The following is a 24,002-nucleotide window of genomic DNA, read 5'->3' as shown; positions in this document are numbered from 1 at the left end:
ACACACACACACACACACACACACACACACACACACACAATAAAACAAGACCTTGGCTTTTGGCAGAAAGTGGATGAATATGGAAGATTTACTACTGAGTGAAGCAAGCCAGGCTATGAAGGAGAGACATTGTATGTCCCCACTTATTATATACCAAGTGTCTGCACTCTATGACTAAAATTGATTGACTAAAGGATATAAAAACACAGTAAATGGTTGTGAATACCAGATACAGTGCGGGAAGAGGGTGGGTGAAAGAGTAGAGTCTGAGGAAGGACATTTAGGAGAAAAACAGAGAGGCAAAGCATTAAAGGAACAAAGAAATGGGGTATTATCTGTTGAAGATAACTTTATAGTAGTATCAACTGAACTAGGGAGAAATGTACATGATTGAATGTATAAAATAACTTGAAATATTTTTCATTAATCCTGTTTTGCTTTATTTCTTTTAAATTCAGGCATGTGTTTAATCAGTACCATTCTGTCATGCATTAAGAGTAACTCCTGACCAGCGGTGAGCTTAACGGCTATGTCGCTGGACTCCCATGTAGTCAACCGCGGTTCGCGTCCTGGACCTGGTGGCTTAAAACTCACGCTGGGCACATGTGTGTGCGTGCCCAAGATCCCGAGAGGAGAACAGAGGAGCAGGTATTGCGGCGTGGCCATCCCCCCCGGGGGGTGATTTCTCACTTTCTGTCTCTCTGTTTCTCTCTTGTCTGTCTGGCGAACGCACACACCCTATAGCAAAAACCTCTCCAAAAAAAAAAGAGTAACTCCTTTTTCTTTAGTCAAGTATGAGAAATTTCCTAATGTTGAACTCTTATTGAATTGCTAGAATGATACATAAATATAGCATATTATTCTTGTAATACATTTCTAGATTTGATAGTAGTATTTTACTAGGGTTTTATACACATATATTCATTCATAAGATAGTGTGGTCTACATTTTAATACTCTCATCACTGCTGAATATTAAGTTTAAGGACATTTTAAATTAAGGAAACCACTCCCCAATTTTTTCCTAAATATAATATTGGAAGTTTAATTTTCCCAGGACATTCTAATCCTATACTACCTACACTAAAGCTACATTCCATGCGTGTGTGTGTGTGTGTGTGTGTGTGTGTGTTTGTGTGTGCATGCACATGCAGGAATATAACATTGACCTGAGCATCAAGTCAAGAACCCTTCCACATTATCATAGAAAGCAAAAAGTTGTGCAAAAAGTAAATTTTTTTATGTCAATATATATCTCATTACTCTTACCTGAAAGCTACTGGTAAGAGTTTACCAGAAGAAAACATCTAATGACAAGATTCAGGACCAGGGATTACTTTAATATTATCAAGAGGGAAAGACATATTCGTTATGATTCAGAAAATATTTCAGTAACAACTCTATTAAATTACTCTTCAACTGTACTTACAACTGTTTTTGCTATTATTATCCTGAACATATTGAAAAGTTCTCCTCAGCTACCTGACAGCCTGGTAGGTATTCAATTTAGTTCAATCCACATAACTTTGATAGAATGCTTTCTGGATGGAAAGAACATTTTTAATATATAGGGACAATATATAAGGGCGTTAAGAGTTGCTGGTGTAGTAGTCAACAACCAAAAGCAATTTTGAAGTCCTTTTTTTAAAAAAAAAATTAAAAAACTACAAAAACTTTACTTCTACAAATTTTTTAAGAATTATGTATTTAATTTTATTTATTACTATTTTTTAATTTGACCAAAAAAGAGACTACAAAAGGAAAAGTGAGAAAGCTAGCTGCCAGGTCCAGGACTTGAACCATGGTTAGCCATGTAGGAGTCTTCAACCATCATACCACTTGTCTTCCCCAACTTCTGCAAACTTTTAAAAGACATTTTTTAAGAGTGATTTTTGCTATATGGTGCATGCTCTCTCCAGAGAGTCAGAGAGCCAGAAAGTGAGAATTCACCCCCGGGGGGATGACCATGCTGTGATCATTTCTCCTCCATTTTCTTCTCAGAATTTTGGGCATGCACACACACAAACCAGGCATGAGTTTTAAGCCACCAGGTCCAAGATTTGAACCATAGTTGACTACATGAGAGTGCAGCAATGTAACTATTACACCATCTGCTGGTCCCCTAAAAGTTATTTTTCTATGAAAAGTTATTTGTATTATCTTTGGGTCCTTGAATAGGTCCTATATGGTGATGGGCCCTGAAAATTAAATTCCCTTATTTCTGTAAATACTAGTACTTGTGGAAAAAGTGAGGAATATTTTTGTACAGATAAGTTGATGACATTTTTTTAAAACAGGTTTTAGCTGTTCCTTAGGAGCTCAGGACTACAAGTGTGCACTCCTCAGACCAGCTCTTTCAGACAGGGTCTGGCTATGTTGCACAGGCCGGACACAAGCTCATGATCCTCCTGCCTCAGCCTCCAGTGTGCATGTGGTGGGATTCCAGGTGTGTGCCTCTGTGCCCAGCTTTTAGAGTGAACAGAGGCTCCAACCCAGGCCTCCTGGAGGGCCTCTGCATGCTTAGCAGCTACATCAACCAGCACACACTACTATAAACCTTGGTGCCATTTCTGAGAAAGGAGTCCTTAACTACACAAGCCCTGCCTTCAGAAAACTAATGTGCTCCACATGTCGTAATGGTAGAACAAGTTTCTTAGCAAACTCTGGTCATCTGGTATCCAAATCCATTTTCTTTACATCACAGTTTGTCAAATGCTACTAAAATTTCCAGTGTTTAATAAGAAGTACAGATTCATCTTGAAATCCAAAGTAATTGATGTTGTATATTCCAAATTTCAGAATCAAATATCTATTTCAGACAGCCTGGTTTATACATCAGCCTTTTAATATTCATGTTTACTTAGTACTGACCATCTTCTTACCTCCCACCCCTACCTACACCTTTTCTCCAAATTCTAACTTAAGCAAAATAGACTCTTTAACTTCAGCCCACAAACTCGAGTGATTGAACTTCAAGTTTGGGAAGAAACACACCATCCATCAGATGACTAGAAATCACCATAGGGCCACAAGAAATATGGGAAAGCAAGAAAATCTCTCCCATTCAAGGGAAAAGAATAGCTCCTCTTCATCCACAGACAGTTCAATAGAAATCATGGAAATGTCTGATAAAAAATTTAGAACATTCATAATGGTGAAGCTAACAGAGATGGAAGAGAAAAGAGACAATGAACTGCAGAAGAGAAAGGAGAAAGGAACTGACCAGTTCCAAGAGGTGAGGAAATCTTGCAAGATCTAAAAGAGGAATTACACACTTTAAAAAAGAATCAAATGGAACTGTTAGAGATGAAGACTAATATAGGAAGTCAAAAATCTCCCTTGAAAGTATTAAAAGCAGACTAGATCACACAGAAAATAGAATCTCAGTCATAGAAGAGAAAATTACTGGCCTAGAAAAATACATTACAAAGACTGAGAAAATTGCCCCCCCAAAATGAGAATAATACATGAGAAGTACTAGATACCATCAAAGGTCCAACCATCCGGATAATTGGCATCCCAGAAGGTGAAGAGACTCATAAGGGCATTGACAATCTATTCCATGAAATCCTGCAAGAAAACTTTCCAAACCTACAGAGGTACTCAAAGATCCAATCCCAAGAAATACAAAGGACCCCAAATAGAATCAATCCAAGAAAATCTTCTCCAAGACACATTATAGCCAGACTGACCAAAATCACAGACAAGGATGAGATACTAAGATTGGCAAGAGACAAACGGCAAGCTACCTACAAAGGATTTCCCCATCAGGCTAACAGTAGACCTCTCATAGGAAACAATGCAAGCAAGGAAAAAATGGGAAAATATATTCAAAATGTTAAGGGAAAAGCAATTTCAATCAAGAATACTGTACCCAGCAAGATTATACTTCATATGGGAAGAAAAGACAAGAACATTTTCAGATAAACAAAACCTGAAAGAATTTACCAGCACCAGACCAGATCTCCAAGAAGTTCTCAAGGGAGTGCTATGTCAGGAAAATTAAATGCAGACACACAGAAATTAAGAGTTCAAAAACTAAGAAAATGGCCAACTTAATCATAGGGACAAGTCTGGAGTTGAATATTATATCCCAGAATTCAATCGGGAAGATTGAACCACAACAGAAGATAGATTAAGTACATGAGAATGAACTGGTGAAATAGCGTTCTGTGACTTTTTTTTTCTTTTCTTTTCTTTTTGGAGAGGTTTTTGCTTTAGGGTGTGTGCACTCGCCAGACAGACAGAGAGAGACAGAGAGACAGAAAACGAGAAATCACCCCCCAGCAGGGTTGGTCACGCTGCAATCTCTTCTTCTCCATTATCCTTTTGAGATCCTGGGCACGCACACACAAGCACTTGGTGTGAGTTTAAGTTACTGGGTCTTGGACTCGAACCGCGGTCAATTACATGGGAGCCCAGCAACATAGCCATTAAGCTAACTGCTGATCCCAGCATTCTGTGACTTTTGACTAAAATATTGCTGCTTTTCTTCCAGACTTTATTGTCCTGTTTTAAGAGTTTTTGTCCTGTCTTGAGCTGTCAATAGGTTCATGTACCTACTATTTGAACAGAACACTAATGAGTTTCCTGGCTTTATATATATATATATAAAAAAAACTAGAAATGGAAAATTATTGATGATAACATGCATGATTAAGCCACTATGCAGTATATTCTGGATGGGAAACCACGTTTTGTATGCTGTGATGATGCTTAGGGGATGAATGTAAATTAATTAATTTTAAAAAAAGTTTTAGGAGGAAAAAGAACATGAAAATTATTTTTCTTGAAATGAAAAAAATGCATTAAAAATACCTATTTGATGACTTCAGTAAGCTATATAGCCCCAGCTAGGTGCTACTTTATAGTATATTCTTTCTACTCACAGAGGTTTATGCCTAAAGTCAGACTTGTGTTCATGGATATGTATATATCAGCTGCACTTGCTATTGAAAATATTTAGATTAATTAAGTTCTTTAGCGAATCAATAAAATGGGAGGGAGTAAAATGGGGAGGGAGGAAGGCATAGAAAGCAACCATGGATACCAGAGACAGTGTCGGAGGAGGGTGGGAAATGGCAGAGGGTGAGAGAGAGGGAATCAAGGATGCAAAAAAGCAAAATATACAGGAAACAAGAAATGGAAAATTATTTGTTGACGATAAGACGTATGTTGATGTGCTATGATCGAGCCAATATACAGTGTATTCTGGATGGAAAATCTCATTTTGTATGCTATAATGATGTATATGTAAATAAATAAATTTAAATTCAAAAAAAAAGGACTCTTTAAACTGTGGAGCAAGCCCTACCTTCCCCAACCAAGTAATGTTTATGTTTATTTAAAGTTTGAAATATTTTCAATGTTCTATGAGTCACTAATATGGAGTGATACACATAAAGAGAGTTCCTATTGCCACTGTAGCACTTACAATGCATAAACAAATGGACAACTTCTATTTTCTGGATTAAATAGAACTGGTGGTGGACATTTTTAAAAATTAGGGAATAAATGGAGCAAATATACAACTGTCATACAAAAATGTGGTTTAATATCCATTTTGTATTAAAAGTTTCATCTGAAGATAAGATCTCTTACAAGCATTATAGAGTTCAATTCCTTTCCTTCCTTCATTCATATACACAACACTTATTATTGTGCGCCTTCTCTGAGCAAGGCAGTATGTTAGGGAAGATGAGGTGATGCAATGGACATGCAAATACATCCCTTGCCCTAAAGGAGAATAAAATGTGGTAAAACTTTGCATTGATTGCAAGTTTCTTCAAAATATCTACATTCTTCCCTTATTGGTAATCTGAAATCATAATATTTAGCATGGTTCATTGGCCCTAAAAAATCCTCCTCTTAGATGTGGCCGTACAATATTTAAACCAATGAGATTTTTATTGCATGTTGTGTGGTAGGAAGACAGTTGAAGATAGACATTCTTCTCTATTGCCATCTTTCTAGTTGTCTGGAAGGTATCTTGATAGATGGAGCTCCCACAGCCATTCGGGGCATGAAGATAAGGGCTATACCCTTGGAATAACAGAGAAAAATCCCTGAGAAACTCTTAAGCCCACATCAACCTTGAATTGTCTGTTTCAGGGCTAATTTTATGTGAGAGAGAAATAAATGCTCATTTTGTTTAATCTAATATTTTTTTGTTGTTGTTGCACATAGCCAAATAAATTCTTAACTAACAAAGGGAAAGGCACTTACTAAAAATACAAGCTGCAATTTGGTGAATTCCATTAGAGAAGTACAAGAGAAAATTCAGATAAACAGGTTATGTGCTGGAAGGGAGCTGCAATATTATAGAAGGTTAAAGGTTTGGAATGGAGGCTTACAAAAGTTAATGATTTAGTTTTCCTGGTCTACATATATTTTTCATAAATTCACAGTAGGTAATACAAGTAAATGTGAACGGTGGAGAGAATAAGTATCCAGTATCCTTGTCCAACTGGATTGTGTTATCTGTTTTTTAAACCATGCAATAGTCTATATTTCTCTACAAATAAAAAATAAACAGGTATAGTTTATGCTGTTGGTATCTTGATAGCAATTAGATAGTTTGTTAGATCTTTTTAATCTTGTAAATGTGACAGAATCAATAAACTTTTTCTCAGAATAGGGCTTAGCTAATTTTCCATGAGTGTTTGGTTTATTAAGCAACACGTACCACCTATACTAACAAACTGAGAGTCTGTTTCAGATACACAAGGCTATTAGAGGAATTCTTAGATCAGTAACATCTTTTTTGAAAAGCATGGATTTTTTTTTCTGTAAAAGGATGATAGAGTGAAGCAAGCCAGGCTATGAAGGAGAGACATTGTATGTGTGTATGTATGTATGTATATACCAATTGTCCACCTCTTTAGCTGAAACTGAATGGCTAGAGTATATAGAAACATAGAAAATGGTTATAGGTACCAGATACAGTGTGGGAAGAGGGTGGCAGAAGGAGGAGGATCTGAGGAAAGACATTAAGGAGAAAAAAGAGAGGCAAGGCATTTATGAGAAAAAGAAATGGGTTATTATCTGTTGATGATAATATGTGTAGTATCCCCAACTGGAATGGTGAGAGATGTATTCATGTTGGAACATTCACTTTATAAGCTAAGTGACACATGTGATTGAATGTATAAAAGAAATTAAAATATAAATTTTAGAAAATATTATAAAAAAATAAAAGGATGATAGAAAGAGATAAAGAATGACAAACCAAGCAAGGTGAGTTATAGGCCCATGAATACATCCAAAAGAAAGCTGGATCTTTAGATTGATTCTGAATTCTTCCTGTTTAAAATGCAGGTGTACTTTCTAAAAGACATGGACTAATGCAGGAGATAGCATGTCTAAGAAGATACCAAAGATAAATCTCCAAACATATCTAACACTAAGAAATAATATAATTGATCCTGGAACAAGTAAAAGATGATTATTACTACAGAAATAGTTTTTAAAATAACATTTGGTATAGTTGCTCATTTTTGCAGTTTCATAACTAACATGAAGCCAGAATTCGTTAGGTACTCCACTAATTGGTTTTCAAATTTTTAGTGATTTCATCTTTTAGAAAAAGTAATCCAATAAATGAGCATAGGCTTAGAAATTAGATGCAATATTTTCATATAAATATCCAGGTAGATAAATTCTCATTAAATTATGAAGGTGTATCTTCTGACAGCCCTGTTCTATACTCATCAAACCATGCTGCTAATTGCACTGACTGAAATTTTTGCATCACACAGACCAATATCAATTAGCTTGCAGTGCAGGAGCACTGAGTGCACCAGTTAAACCTATATAAAGACGTGCAGTCTAAACTTAACATAGCTACTAGTTAGTACATGAATATTTAAAAAGTCTGCGGCTTAGTTGGTTATTTACCCACAAATTGCCCCTTTTCTCTCCACCCGTAACAATAGAGTTCCTAATCTTGTTCAGATATTGGATACTTATGAATTACAAGAGAGCCAAGAGTATAAGTTTCCAAGTTGTTGAAACCAATCATATCAATTTCATTCCTGTTGCTAGTGTGCATGTGATACCATTCTGGCCAATAAAATCAGAAGGGAGATAGAAATTCTAGAATTGAAAAGCAAGATAGGTTTAACATCCAAAAGTCAATTAATGCTATACATCAAATTAGCAGAATGAGGGACAAAAACAACATGAACACATAAACAGATGCAGAAAAAGCACTCAAGACCATTCAACACCCTTGCATGATAAAACATTAAAAAATCTGGTAAGAAAAGGGAAATGCCTTAAACAAATAAAAGCCACTGTGAAAAATCCAGAACTAATACTTCATTTAGTGGTGAAGGACTGATTGCTTTCTCTCAAGTCTACTCTCAGAACTTCTATTCATCATAGTATCACTGGTTCTAGTAAGAACAATGATTAAAAACAAAACAAAACTAACAAACAAACAAAAACATACATGCTGGAAAGTAAGAAGTCCAACTATTTCTATTTATAGATGGCAAAATCTTACGTATACAAAAATCCTAGAATACTCATTTTAAAAAATATATTCGAACAAATAAACAAGTTCAGCAAGGCTGCAGAATACAAGATCAATATACAAAAATCTGTTGTGTTCCTATATCCCACCAATGAACAATCAGACAGTGAAATTTCAAAAGCAATTCCCTTAACAATAGCATAGAACAATTTAGGTATAAAAGTAATTAAAGAAGAGTAATATGTACATTGAGAATAGGATTTCTCTAGGGAGTGATGAAAGTGTTTTAAAACGTGTTCATTGTCATAGCTGTATAACTGTGACAATACTGAAAAACACCATTATACACTTTAAACAGGTGAATTTATGGTATACGATTTATATTTCTAAAACATATCCCACAGAACACTAGGAGATAATGTAATTGATTCTGGAATAAGTAAACATAGCTGCTGTTAAACAGAAGACCCATGAGTCAAAAGCTAGCTTTTATTCTCTTTTGTATAGGACAGCCATCTTGTCACCCGAGGGAAGAACTGAGAGAGCAACAACCAATATCCGGCAAGGACGGTGCGGAGGATGGAGAGATCCTGGATCGCTGGTATCGCTATGGAGCCACTGCATTAACCGGCTCTAACTCCTGTTCTCCTGTGAGGAAGAATGGCTTAAAAGCATAACATGGGATCCCTTTACTCACTCCCTTTACTGAAGAAGCAATCATGGCAAGAAAGAAATGACATGGGATCCCTTTACTCACTCCCTTTATTGAAGAAGCAATCATGGCGAGAAAGAAAATTCATGAGACCGAGTTTACTCTCTTCTTCAATGGGATCTTCAGGTAAATGGATTAGCGCTATTTACTAGGAGGAGGAGACATGATCTACAGAGTGTCCTTAGCAGGCTAGTCCTGTCAAGGACTACTATAAAGAAACCTGAATGTGTAAATGAATGTAGCATGGTAGCTTTGAGAAAATTATGTAACATTTATAACTCTTTAGAAGTATAAAGCAGAAATACTTAATATCTTAAATGCTTACCCTGCTGTATAAGATAATAATCTTTACAACCTCACCTAAAAACCTCATCTATAATTCTACACAGAAATTCCATACCTAATGTGAGAAGAAAGGACGAAGAGTTTGCTTTTATGTCTGCCATCTCTTGAAGCTGTGTCTGAACTCTGGTTGCCTCTGTACTTCCTAGTAAACCTCAGAGGTGGTAAGCGCTGATGGATGTGAGCTTGTTTGTCAATCTAATCTCTGTACTGGTCCACCTAGAATTCTTGTTCTGTGAGACAATACATTTTCCTTAATACTAAGGTCATTTTGTGTTGGGTCTTCTGTGACTTTGCAGCCTAAAACATTCTAAAAATACAAAATCTTTATCAAATAATTTGACATGTTACATTTTTAGGGTATTCTAATTAAATTATCTATCTAAAAATATTTTTAACTTTAGCCATTTCTTTCTTCTATGAGAGAGAGAAGAGAGAGAGAGGTAGAGAGGTACCCCAACAAGGTCTTCATGCCACAATCCACTCCCAGACTCAGCCAGCACAGATCCTGTACACGTGCCCAGTATCTGTAAGGAGACCCTGGGACACCAACCCATGACCTTTCTGTGTGAACCCAGCATCCCAAAGTGTGCATTATTGCTGCACCACTGGCCCTTAGCTGGCCCTGGATATTCTCATCAACTTACATAACGCTGCTTATGTGCCTGAATGCCACAGTTTCATTTGAAAGGCCTACAGAATTTCTGATAATTTTATATAATAATGAAATGAATAATTATGTTGACCACATAAAGACAGTGACAACTCTATGACGAGCTGAAGGAAAACACTAATTCTTGGGAATACACCTCATCCCTGAATGTTATATACACTCACTTAGGTCGATTTTTATTTAAAATTGTGACTCATGACATGAAAGAAGGCATTAAATTAAATCAATAATTAAAAAACATATCTGCGAATATATTTGTTTCAACATTACATATGTTCCTTCCATAGAACTATATATTTCCACAATTTCACTCGTGTTATAATATTAAAGCTTAAATAAAAATACAAAATCTCCTCTACAGTTGAAAATATTTTCAGACCATTCTGCATATAGTGAAATCTCCCAATTTTGTAGAAGTTTCCTGTTACTACGACCAGTAGTTGGCATAATGGCTATGTGACTGGACTCCCATGTAGTCAACCACAGTTCAAGTCCCAGACCCAGTGGCTTAAACACGCCGGGCGTGTGTGTGCCCAAGATCTCGAAAGGAGAATGGAGGAGAAGGGATTGTGGTGAGGCCATCCCCCCCGGGGGTGATTTCTCGCTTTCTGTCTCTCTGTCTCTGTCTGACAAGTGCATGTGCCCTATATCAAAAACCTCTTAAAAAAAAAAAAAGAAAGAAAGAAAAACAAAACAAAAGAAGTTGCCTGTTACTAGACAGTGATGATTTTGTATAATTTAGTCTATGGAAAACAAGTGGAGAGTGAGCGTAGGAGAGTAAAGCATAGATGCAGAACAGAGGAGACTCTGTGAAGGTAAGAGCTTTCTGAAAAGATTAGGCCACTTCTATTCAGAAAAAGCATGTTTTTTCAAGAATCCTTGTTTCTTATGATATAGTTCGTGGAACCTAAAAACATTCATAAAGCTAAGAGTAGTATTTTATTCTATAATGCATAATTTTAATAAATTAATTTCATATGGTTCTTCTTCAAATGTGGGAAACTGAATTAGTTGACAGAAACCACTAAATTTAATGTGCTCCATATGTACTACATAACTTCACGCCTTGATACTTCACATTTGAAAATTATAATAGTGATACATAAGTATCCCTATGTAGAGAGTATAGAATAAATTTATTAAATATATTTGCTCCTGGATTGTGGATTGTGATAATTTTACATAATAATGAAATGAATAATTATGTTGACCACATAAAGACAGTGACAACTCTATGAAGAGCTGAACGAAAACACTAATTCTTCGGAATACACCTCGTCCCTGAATGCTAAATATGCTCACTTCATAAAGTGAGCATGTAGCATGGTGGTTAAGGCATTGGACTCCCACATGGACGACCACAGTTCAAGTTCCAACCTAGTGACTTGTTTTCTCTTTTTCTTTTCTATATTGCATCTATTCACCCTACTTCTCCCAAATGTATCTCCATTTACGTCTGAGGTATCACAGATTTCCTTATTTAAGAAAATCAAATCTTGCCCCAACTTCCAGACCATGATCTACATCCAGACCAGCTATATGTCGCATTCTCGTGGCTATGTTTCAAGGATAAATAACGACTCAATTAAAACAATGAGTTATGATTAATCTTTTTCTGGGACTTCTGGGAAGAGTGTCCAGGCTCTCTCACTAGGCTTGAATTTAACTGCCGGCTGAAGATGGCTAGTGGCATGTTGCTAGGTCAAGTTGTATAGTTTAAATATGCACAATTTAGCATATGTCAATCATACCTCAATAAAACAGTTTTTGAAGTCTAACATAGATCAATAGCTATTTCCTTATGTGTATAAAACATGATTGGTGGTACTATAATGTTAGATTCGCCAGTACATAGAATTATGCAGTGGGAAGATTTCCTGTATTATTGTAACATGTACATGGATTTGCAAAGTTAAATATTTCTCTGTATAAAAGACATAACCTTATGACCAAATACTTCTCTGAATAACCTTCACCAAGGTAAGAGGTATATTACAGATTTAATAGAGTATCATTAAAAGTTTTAGTGGTTCTAAGATTCCAATTAACTTCCATTTACTTTTTAAAAAGGAATTATTGCTCTGTGCTAATATTTTTTCCTAGGTTAAATGAATCAAAATGAAGCACAGAAAGTTATTTTACAAGTATGAGATATATTGTCTTCAATACTATTACTGGGAAACCTATTTAGAAAGATTATTCTCAACAAAACATAAGAAAAGATGTCATATTTACTTTTCCATTCAGAAAAACTACTGAACACAAAAGCCCTTGGAGCCTATACACACGTCTTCCTACCACATTGGAACATTGGAATAAATTATGGTAAATCCAGATGAAAATACTAATGCAACAAACTTCCAGCAAATTAAAGAAGCTAATTGTAAACCATATTCAAATGTTTTTCTTCTACTACAAAAAATGACCACAGTAACTTGTCAGTAAGCAAAGAGGTGGGATATGGTGTAGAGTGGAGAGGCAGAGGCGGCTATTGCCAGTGCAATTGTCTTCAGATATTTGAAAGACCTGCACATGAAAAACATAATAAACTTCTTTTTTCTTTCATGTGTGAGAAAGAGAGTGAGAGGGAAAGTGAGAAGTCACTGCCAGGAAGGATGGCCATGTCGCAATCCCTTCTCCATTCTCCTCAGTATTTTGGGCATGAACACACACATGCCCAGCATGATTTTCAAACCCACAGTCTGGGATTTCTAACCACAAAGTCGGCCATGTGGGACCCAGTCACCTTCACCACCATGCCTCCTACCTGGCCCTCTGGGTTAACTTTTAAGTAGAATCTGACTATTCACTATTTAAAAATGGCTAGAAGAGATTAGCGTATGAGAAGAGTACTATAGGACTCGGAAGATGTCTAATACTCTAAAAGACTTTTGGTCTCATACATTTCGTTCTCCTTTATAAGATACACTAAATCAGTGCCTACAGCTTTCCTACAGAATAGTCTAGTTCAGGAAGTTTCACAACACAGATTCCAGCTTTGGCTTCTTAAAAATCTGGGATTTTGTCACTGTGAAACCAAAGTTGGCTCACGGGAAAATGTCATTTGAAACTTAATGAATATAACACAAAACTGTGTTTCCATTTTTGTAAATTAGAAAAGGGTTACCAAGTATAAATACTAGCAGGCTGGAGGTGTATGTTTGTAACAAGCATTTTTCTCTAAGATGAAACCATGTTTTACTACCATGTTCACATCTAAACCTGTAGGTTAGGGTTTTTGCACACTGTAATATAGAAAGTGGTTTAATGGCGTATAGTCCTGGACCCCACAGGTTAGAATATCCAATTCGAAGCTACAGAAGACGACCAGCATGCTACACTGGAAATAAAAACCCCGCGTAACACGATGCCATGACCATGCTTCCATAAACAATGCTGTCAGACAGACTATCTGAAATAATTTCTCAAAATCATTTTTTTCACATTCTTCAACATGTAGATGGACTTCTTTTTTAAAAATTCACTAAAGGAGTCAACTGGAGGATGCCTCAGATGGCCCCTGGCACATAGTCGGGCTCCGTAAGTGTGAATTACTATAATCTTCTATGATCCATTAAAGCAAAATATTTCTAAAAATCAGAATTTCAATAGGGATCAGACAAAAACTCTATGTGTTTAAGTTAGTTTTATCATCTTTCTTCCCATTGTCCTATTCAAAATCACCTCTTTTAAAGACTATGCTGTGGAGACAGCAGGTGGTATGGTGAAGGCACATGGGTGATTGCAGTTCAAGTCCCGACCCTGGCAGCTTGCTTTCTCATTTTCCTTCTCTCTCTCTGTCTCTCTCTCTCTCTCTCTGGCCAAATAAAAATAATGATAATACAAATAAAATAAAATAAACAATTATTAAAAAAAGACTATGCTGCAAATTTGTATTTCAGATAAGGGGCATATCCAAACCTGCTCACCACCCAGCCTTCTTGGACAGTGTTCAGGGTGGTCCTCCATAAAATTTCAATCAAATGCTAAGTGCAAAGGTGGTATTTGTAAAGCATACTTAGGAATTAACGTCCAATCAAAGACACCAAGTCTCAGCACTTCAGTCACTAGTCGAAGCCCTCTTAAATTAACAGACATCTGACTCTATAAAAAGCTTCTCTGACACAAAATCTCAGGGTGATCAAGGGTCATGCTAAATATTCCTCTGTTCTTCTAGATTGTTCAAGTTCTGCTCCTATATCAGATCAGATTAATAGGAAATTATCTTCATGGAAGTCATTAGTTTCCCATATAATTCTTTTGCAAAACTATGATTTAAATGGTTTCTCTTTAATAAAGGCTACATATAAAATGATCCATAAGAACACTCTTTGACTCCTTCATAAAAAGGCTGTTGGAATCATTCTTAAATGATTTTCAGGGTCACTTCTACCTTTATACATCAATTTAAAATATCCATGGATATACGGCATATACAGCAATAAGTGTTAGAATAAAACTCTTCCTCATTGATGTTTCTCATTGAAATATGAATGAAAAGTAGTAATGAAATAAAAAAGGAAATAGCAACATTAATAGCCACAGTAGCAACGGCAACATCTATTACCATTTCTTGGACCTTTTCTATGTACTAATGTTTATTTACATGCTTCTATAGATTTTTTTTTCCCCTCACAAAAAGGTTTATGATATATATACTATTCTTACCATAATTGTCAGGTTTTAAAAAAAGTAATTTTTAGCAAGATTAAATGTTTTCATCTAGGAGTCTACAATAGAGTCAAAAATAAGTAAATAAAATATAAATCCATATGATTTCAGAGCTGGTTCTTTCATTGTAAACAAAAGGTAAGACTTAGGCCAGCCAGTGGCATGGTGGTGAGGGTGACTGGATTCCACATGGCCAACCGTACAGTTCCAATACCGGACCTGACTGCTTAAGAAACATGATGGGCATGCGTGCATGCCCAAATTCCTGAAAAAGGGAGGGAGGGGGAAGAGATTGTGTTGTGAACATTTCCAATGAGGGTGCTTTCTCAGTTTCCTTTCCTCTATATTTTCTCTCTCCCACTCTGTCTCTCTCTAGCAAGCATACATGCCCTCTGGCAAACTAAAACAAAAACAGAAGATTTATTTGAAGGATAAAATAATGAGAACAAGACAGTTCTCAATGAAATAAAACGGAAGTCCATGTTCTTTATAACACTTTTCAGGAAGACACAACCACCTTATCCTGTTGAAAGGCTTGCACGGAAGGCATCACTTTTGGACCTTCTGTTTCCTGTGGTCTTGTGGATCTTGCTAACCTTACCAATGATCATGTGTACAGGACAATGGAAAAATTATTCAGTGGTGCAATAAAGAATCAAGCTATCAATAACCACATTAGTATAGTTTTTCATCCTTATAATTTTACTGATAACATTTTTCTTGCTTTTTGTTTTTTTAGGATTTGCCATAGGGTGCATGCATTTGCTAAAATCACACACAGAGATACAGAGAGAGTAAAAGTTAAAAATCACCCCCTGTGGGCGGATGGCCATGTCATAATCCCTTCTTCTCTACTGTCTTCCTGGGATTTTGGGCATGCACACACACGTGCCCAGTGTGATTTTGAAGATACCAGGTCCAGAACTCAAACTACAGTCAGCTATGTGGGAGACCAGCACCTTAACCGCCATATCACCTGCTGACCACCTGATGAAATATTTGACAATGCATTTGTGAAGTAATGGGTTTTCAGAGTAGTGATCAATACAGGAAAGCCAAAGATCCAGAGGAGGAAACCAGAAGTTTATGTCCAGAGGTGGTATATTCTCTGCTTCAAACAGAAATGAAAAATATTGGAGAAATGAAAATATTAAAGACGTTGATATGTCTTTAACCAGACTGCCATAATCAACTTACCTCAGTTTCCGTTAAGAAACTACAAATACTCTTTAAGAATGGAGGGTTTCAAAATACTCAGAATCATTAATGAGACAAATGCCACTGGTGTCATGGAAAACATATTGACTTTTGACTATTTTTAGTAAGTATATCTTTGTTGATGCAGATCAAATCTTTAAAGACACCCCACAGCTAGAAATATCTGTTAGTTACTTGGATTGGAAAAACACTGACAAAAAAAATGGTTAACCCTTTCATTGCGGAATTTAAGTGTGAGAAGGACTTCAGTGAAAGCCAAAAAAGGCGCCCACTGCCTCTGCCCCATATGTGAATGTATGAAGGCCAACTACTTCTAAAATGCATTCTCTTAAGGATTGCATTCTATCTCTCTATCACCGTACTGACTAGAAAATAAAATGCTGCTACCATAGGCTCTGTAGAGATGGTGCTTTGATCCATAACATTGCCTGGGAAACTCCTAGAGAATTTATTCAGTGAAAAATTATTAAACAATAGGACTGATCTTAATGAGATGATTGCTTATGGTACAAGTGTCTAGGAGGCTATCTTATCTGAGAACACATATGAAAAAAATTAGAGTTTTCCATTCTTTGATGCCATACTTTCCCCTTGATATTGAACTCATATCAGACAGCAACAAATGGCTAGCTCTGATTTAAAGAAATGAGAAAACAAAGACCAAGAATGACTATGTGCTTGGCAAGTTTGAGTTCACAGGTATCCCTCTGTAAGTGTGACAATGCTCAGAAGGGAGCTCAATTAAATGGCTACTAGAGTCTCAGTAGGTTTGCTGTTGGCACCATTATAGGGGAAGAGATCAAAATTTGGGATGTGTTTTCCAGAAAGTTCAAAATATTAAACTGTGAGTGATGAACAGCAGAACAAAATTTTCTCTAAAACTTCACTCAAATTCTGTAACAACAAAATAAAGTCTTCTGGGACCAGCAGATAGCATAAATGCCACATAGTCGACTACAGTTCGAGTCCTGGACCCAGTAGCTTGAAACTCATGCCAGGCTTGTGTGCGTGTGTGCCCAGGATCCGAAGAGGAGAATGGAGGAGAAAAGACTGTGGCATGATCATTCCCCCCAAGGGGGTGGGGGGTGGTTTCTCGCTTTCTGCCTCTCTTCCTCTCCAGCGAGTGCACATGCCCTATAGTAAAAATATCCATATATATATAAATAAGTAAATAAATTACAGTCTTCATGAGAAGCTAAACTTCACAAAAAGATCAACAGAGTAAATTAATTCAATGAAATTATCAATGGGCTAGGAAAAAGAGTCAGACTGCTAAGGAAGTAGAAACGGTTAAATATCTGCATAAAAATGCAGCTCATCATCATGCAGTCATGCCAGAGAGCCAGAGGGAGGCCAAAAGGCTTCCAGAAATAAAGATCCTCCCTTAGGAAGGCCTCTTCTGGACTCATCATCGAGGAAGCCAGAGGTAACTAACACAGCTAGACTAAGAAGCTGAAACCTAAAATCTGTAGCAATGTAAAAGTCATGCTTTGAGCTGTTACATAGTAATATTTTTGACGATTATGAACAATTAGGAACAGTAAAAGAAGTTAATATCTACTTCTTCACTTTATCAAAACCATATAATTTGTGTGATGTAGAATAAAACATCTGTTTAAATGGGGACCAATAAAAACTCAAAGTTATCATCTTGAGAAGTGGGACAAGGTCAAAGAACCTGCACTCAGAAATGATAGTTTCCAGGTCTATCGATTAAACTAAATTTATACTGAAGGTAACTTAAAAATAGGAAGCAAGATTTTGAGAATAAAATTATCATCTGCTCTTGGGGCCAGCAGTTAGCGTAATGGCTATGTCGCTGGACTCCTATATAGTCAACCGCGGTTCGCGTCCCGGACCCGGTGGCTTAAAACTCATGCCAGGCGCATGTGCATGTATGCCCAAGGTCCCGAGAGGAAAATGGAGGAGAAGGGATTGTGGCGTGGCCATCCCCCCTGGGTGGTGATTTCTCCCTTTCTATCTCTCTGTCTCTCTCTGTCTGTCTGGCGAGCGCACGTGCCCTATAGCAAAAACCTCTTCAAAAAAAAAAAAACGGTCTTGATGCCACCATCCACCCCCAGACTCAGCCAGGTCATGGTTATGCATGTGCATGGTGACTCAGGATGGTCTCCGGATGTGAACCCTGAGACTTCCTACATGGGTCAGCTTCGTGGAGCATTTCACCAGTGTGCCACCCTCTGGCCCCTAGGGTCTTACTGTCTAGAATGATATTCCAACATCATTTATCTCAAACTGATGAATGATGATTCTGAGGGAAAACATATCTTGTCTCCCTCCATAAGTTCAAAATCTGGCATTTGTGTCTGAAATCCAGGGACTGACTTAGTTACATAAGCAAATCATTATTATAAATTGCCCACCTACTATGTCCTACTGCGCTAGATGCTGGGCTAATATTAATATGTCAGGCATGATCTCTAGTCTCAATGATCTCACAATTTCATGGAAAAATACACAGCAGACTACAATATTATATAGACTATAATGATTTTTATAAAAGACCTAATTTAAAAAGTTTTATTCATCCTAAACGTGCTCTGTTGAATTAATATTGTCTCCATAATACTCTTTCAAAAATAAAAGTATTTTATTAGTCCCCATAAATACAATAGCAAAATAGCCTTTAGCTTTAGCACAAAACCAAGGTCCTCTGTGATGGAGACTAAGACGTCAGGGGTGTGGACTGGCCTTACAGAGCGGCAGGTGAGCATCATGCACAGAGAGCTAGACTCCACGTGGCCAACCATGGTGTGAATCCCAGCCCCAGTGACTTGAAAAACATGCCAGGTAGCTGTGCATGTGTGCCCCAAATCCCAACATGAGGGAAAAGGACTGCAGCATAAACACACTCCATTGGGAGGTTCTTTCTCTCTCTCTCTCTCTCTCTCTCTCTCTCTCTCTCCTCTTTCTACTGTAAACATACACTCTCTAGTAATAAAAAAAAGTTAAGTATAAGGAATATGCAACAATAGTTGGGTCAGTAATTGGACAGGAACTGAACAAAAGAAATCGTAGATGTCTAGAGAAGATGGAGAGGATAAAACTCCTTACGGGGAAAGAAAGAAAAATAGGAAGAAATAATTTTTATAAATATTTCACAAGCTTTTCTAAGGTTGTTTCTTATTTTTAAGAACTATAATTTGAATCATATATAAACTGATCTAGTTTTATTACAGTTGTTTTAAAATTAAGAATAGGGTCAGCTGCATCCTACTCTTTAAGAGAGCAAGATCCCACATGGACAACCACAGTTAGAGTCCTGGCCCCAGTGGACTGGGCGCATGAGTGTGCATGTCCCAAATCCTAACAGGATGGAAAAATGGTTGGGAAGGGCTTGTGACATGACCATGCCCCATTGAGGGTGCTTTCTCCCTCTTTTCTCTCTCTGTCTCTCTATCTTTCTCTGATGAGTGTATGTATCTTTTAGCAATTAAAACAAGAATAAAATGTTCTGAGCCAGTCCGTGGGGTATTGGTTAAGGCAGCTGGATCCCATATTGCCAAATGTGTAATTTGAGTCCTGGACCTGGCAGCTTGAGAAACATGCTGGATGTGTGTACATGGATACCCAAAATGCCAAGAAGGGAATGCAGGAAAAGGGATTGTGGTGTGGCCAACCCCTCTAAGGGGTGATTTCTCACTTTTCCTAATTCTCTCTCTCTGTCTCTCGCTCTCTCTCTTTCTGTCCTTCTCTGGCAAGTGCACATAACCTCTGGCAAAACTTAAAACATAAAAAAAAGAATTAAAAATTCCATGTAATAAAATATTCTTCTTGTGGGAAGTCTTACTAGATTCTAAACTATTAAATGTCAACTTTTTGTAAATAGCTTATATAGAGACAGAGACACTTAAAAAATATTACTCAAGTTGAAAGACAATTGACTTACAATTATCTGACATTTTTGAAGAAAAATATTCCAGAAGACTTAAAATACTTGCTTCCTTTAATTCTGGCAGTTTCTCTGACGTGTCCACGGGCAAGATACTTTTTTGTGAACTTTGACATTTACAAAAACCAAGCAAAGCAGTTTTTCGCAAATCAGAAGTGGCTGCATATAGGCATATTTCTGCAAGGATTGCTGTGTATATATATACTATATTCCAGGCCCAGGAAAAATCATCTACCTTGCAGTTTTCTTCCTGAAATTATAAAAGAGATCACAGATAATCAAAGCATGTTACATCTCGATTAAAAACTATATACTATAGTGTACTTATAATAAGGAATATCTTCAAATTTTATGGAATTGTTAAGATAAATATTTCTAAGATATTCTCATTGAAAAACAGATTTTGGGGGCTAGCTGCTAGTTTAGTGATTAAGGCACTGAACTCCCACACAGCTGACCACGGTTCAAGTCCCAGACCTGGCAGCTTGTAAGTCATGCTGGGTGTGTGCCTAGGTGTCCAAAATCCTGAGAGGACACTAGAGTACAAGGGATTGTAGCATGGGCGTTCCCCTTAGGGGGTGATTTCTCACTTTCCCTCTAACCCTCTCTCTCTCTTTCTCTCTCCAGCAAGCACATGTGCCCTATGGCAAAAAAATCTTTTAAAAAAGTAAAAAGAAAAACAGATTTTCTATTAGTATATTGCATAATTGTAATTCAAAGAATAAAAATATAAATAGATAATAAATATTACTAAAGAAACCAACTTTTCAATTTCCTTAGTAACCAATGAAATGTAAATTAAGACAATGAGGTGCTATTTTCCCTTTTACAGGAGAAAAGAATATCTTTGAAACAAAGCTCAATTCCAATGTATGGCACTTCCATATACTGGGTTGTTCAAAAAATCATGACTCATTTTTTCATAAAAGAACATAAAAAAAGAAAACATACCATGACTTTTCCAACAACTCAATTCTTTTTTGAGAGGTTTTTGCTATAGGGCACATGCACTCACCAAAAAGACAGAAAGAGACAGAGAGATAGAAAGCTAGAAATCACCCCCCAGAGGGATGGCCACGCTGCAATCCCTTCTCCTCCATTCTCCTCTCAGGATCTTGGGCACGCACGCACACGTATCCAGCATGAGTTTAAGCCACCGGGTCTGGGACTCGAACCGCAGTCAACTACATGGGAGTTCAATGACATAGCTATTATGCTAACTGCTGGTCCCAACTCAATTTTTATGCAAAAAAGTTTTATCTTCTGCACAGGAAGAGCCCAAGAACCTTAAAGAAAGTTCAGAGTCTTTCACTCAGTAATTTAGTTTTACTAATGTATTCTAAAGAACTAATCAGAAATGTAGATAAAGGTCTAATGTGTAAGAATACCAGTTTGACTTTTTTTTGTAAATAACAATGAATAATTAAAAACAAACTTACGTTCAGAGAATGGTTCAATTATCTCACTCCTGTATAAATATTAATTTTAATATGTATGAAAATTAAAGATGTTTATAATAAAAGGTACGAGTAATGAGAAATGTTTATTTGCTTTTATATTTAATTAAAATTATTATTAAAGAGCCAGCTCTATAACACGGTAATTAAGCCCCAGGCATAAGGACATAGATCCCACATTGGCAACTTTTATTCAAATTCCAGCCCTGGAGGCTTGAAAAACTCTGACAAGAGAGAGAAACTGAGGAAAAAGAACTGCGTCATGACCACACTCCACTGGGGAGCAGGTGCTTTCTCTCTCCCTCTCTCTGGCAAGTTCACATGCCCTCTGGCAATATACATAAGTAAATAAAATTATTACAAAGTTATGCACACTATATGCCCTATTATGGTATATAATTTAAATAGTGACACACATAAAGTTTTCCTTTAGGTCTCTTTTCACATCAAAATTAGCCATGCTGTTACCTGATTCTGAACAGACACAATGCTTGAAAGAAAATCTCTCAGTAGATCCATTAACACTTTCAAGCAGGCTATGTTTAATTTGGCAGCTTCGCCAAGGACCAATAGAGCCAGTGCTGAATCCAACCTGGAAATTTTATGAAAAGACAAGAAGGATTTTAGTGGAAAATAATCATCAACAATTTATTTTTAATTTTTATAATTTAACAGTGAACTTTACATTTTTCCATCCATCAAATGTTTCCTTCCCTTGCACCTCACACCCACACTCCACCACCCACTCTCGAACATTCAATTTTCCACCCGATAGTCTCTAGTGTTTACCCTCATTCTCTCCACCAACACATCTTCAAGTCTCTCAGTCTTTGTTGTAGTACTCAGTACAAATTGAGTGAGTGAGGATATACAATGTGTATCTTTCAAAGTCTGGCTCACTTTGCCCAACATTAAGTCTTCTATATTCATCCATTTTGAGTCAAATGATAGCATCTCATTGTTTGTTAGAGCTGAGTAATATTTCATAGTATATATATGGAACAGATTTTTCAACCCAGTCATCAGTTTTGAGACACTTAGGTTGGTTCAATGTTTTAGTGACTGTAAATAACACTGTAATGTAATACATGGGTTTGCAAGTGTTTTTCTGATTGTTGTTTTCCTATCCTTTAAAAGGAAGAGGAATTACTGGGTCATATGAAAGTTAATCATTGCACTTTTTGTGTCATTTTCAATTTCTTTTTTTATTGTCTCATAGTTTTCCTTGTGGAGGTCTTTAACTTCATTGGTTAGATTTATCCCTAAGTATCTTATACTTTTTGTGGCTATGGTAAATGGAACAACTTCTTTCAGCTCTATCTCAGTCTGCCTGTTGTTCATATATACAAATGTTATAGATTTCTGAATATTAATTTTGTATCCTGCAACATTACTGTATTCATGTATTACTTCCAGAAATTTTTTATGGAAACCATTGGATCTTCTATGTATACAATCATGTCATCTGCAAACAGAGAGAGTTTCACCTCTTTTTTTTCTATTTGAATGCCTTTCATTTCTTCCTCTCTTCTTATTGCAATGGCCAAGACTTCCAGTACGATATTGAAGAGGAGTGGAGAAAGTGGGCAACGTTGTCTTGTATCCATTTTTAGTGGAAAAACATTTAGCTTTTCTCCATTGAGGATGATGTTCGTTATGGGTTTTTCATAGACAGTTTTTATTGTGTTGATAAATGACCCTTCTATGCTGATTTTGCTGAGAGTCTTGATCATGAAGGGATGTTGTATCATATCAAATGCTTTTTCTGCATCAACTGATATGACCATATGGTTTTTATCTTTCTTCCTATTAATGTGGTGTATTACATTTATGGTTTTGCGTATGTTGAACCAACCTTGCATTCCTAGGATACAGCCTACCTGATCATGATGTATAATCTTTTTTATAAGTTTTTGGATATGGTTTGCTAGTATCTTGTTGAGAATCTTTGCGTCTATATTCATCAGGGATATTGGTCTATAGTTTTCCTTCCTTATCTTGTCCTTATCTGTTTTAAGGATAAGGGTGATAGAGGCTTCATAGAATGAATTAGGGAGAGACTCACCCTTTGGGATCTTTAGAAATAACTTGAGCAGAATGGGGGTTAGTTCTTCTTTGAAAGTTTTGTAGAATTCAGAGGTGAATCCATCAGGGCCAGGGCTTTTCTTTGTAGGAAGGTTATTTATAACTGATTCGATTTCCTGGCTTGTTAAAGACCTATTCAGACTTCATATATTCTCCTAGCTCAATCTAGGTAGATTATACATGACCAGGAATTTGTTCACTTCATCCTGATTAACTTGTTTCTTGGCATACAGATGTTCATAGTATCCTCTAATAATGTTTTGTATTTCTACTATGTCTGTTGTTATTTCGACTGCTTTATTGCAGATCTGATTTACCTGGTTCCTTTCTCTCTTCTTCTTAATAAGTCTCGCTAGTGGTGTATCGATTTTTTTTTTTTTGAGAGGTATTTTTTTGCCATAGGTTGTGTGCGCTCGCCAGACAGACAGAGAGAGACAGAGAGACAGAACATGAAAAATC

General features: G+C 36.6%; 1 protein-coding gene across 4 annotated transcripts in view; it reads right to left on the bottom strand.

The window, feature by feature from the left end:
* TMEM232 (transmembrane protein 232) overlaps positions 1-24,002 on the bottom strand; it is a 315,887-nt gene that overhangs the window by 187,920 nt on the left and 103,965 nt on the right. For all 4 annotated transcript variants that reach the window (XM_014592682.2, XM_027765405.1, XM_006161109.1 and 1 more), the window contains 2 exons: positions 21,927-22,050; positions 19,999-20,251 (listed from right to left, as the gene is read on the bottom strand). In XM_014592682.2, coding sequence (XP_014448168.1) covers positions 19,999-20,251; positions 21,927-22,050 — 377 coding nt within the window. The remainder of the gene's footprint in view (positions 1-19,998; positions 20,252-21,926; positions 22,051-24,002) is intronic.

The sequence above is a fragment of the Tupaia chinensis genome, unplaced genomic scaffold (genome assembly GCF_000334495.1).
Source record: "Tupaia chinensis unplaced genomic scaffold, TupChi_1.0 Scaffold138235_1, whole genome shotgun sequence".
Classification (NCBI taxonomy): Eukaryota; Metazoa; Chordata; class Mammalia; order Scandentia; family Tupaiidae; genus Tupaia; species Tupaia belangeri.
Note: the sequence above shows the minus strand (reverse complement) of the source record. Positions and strands in the feature narration are given on the sequence as shown.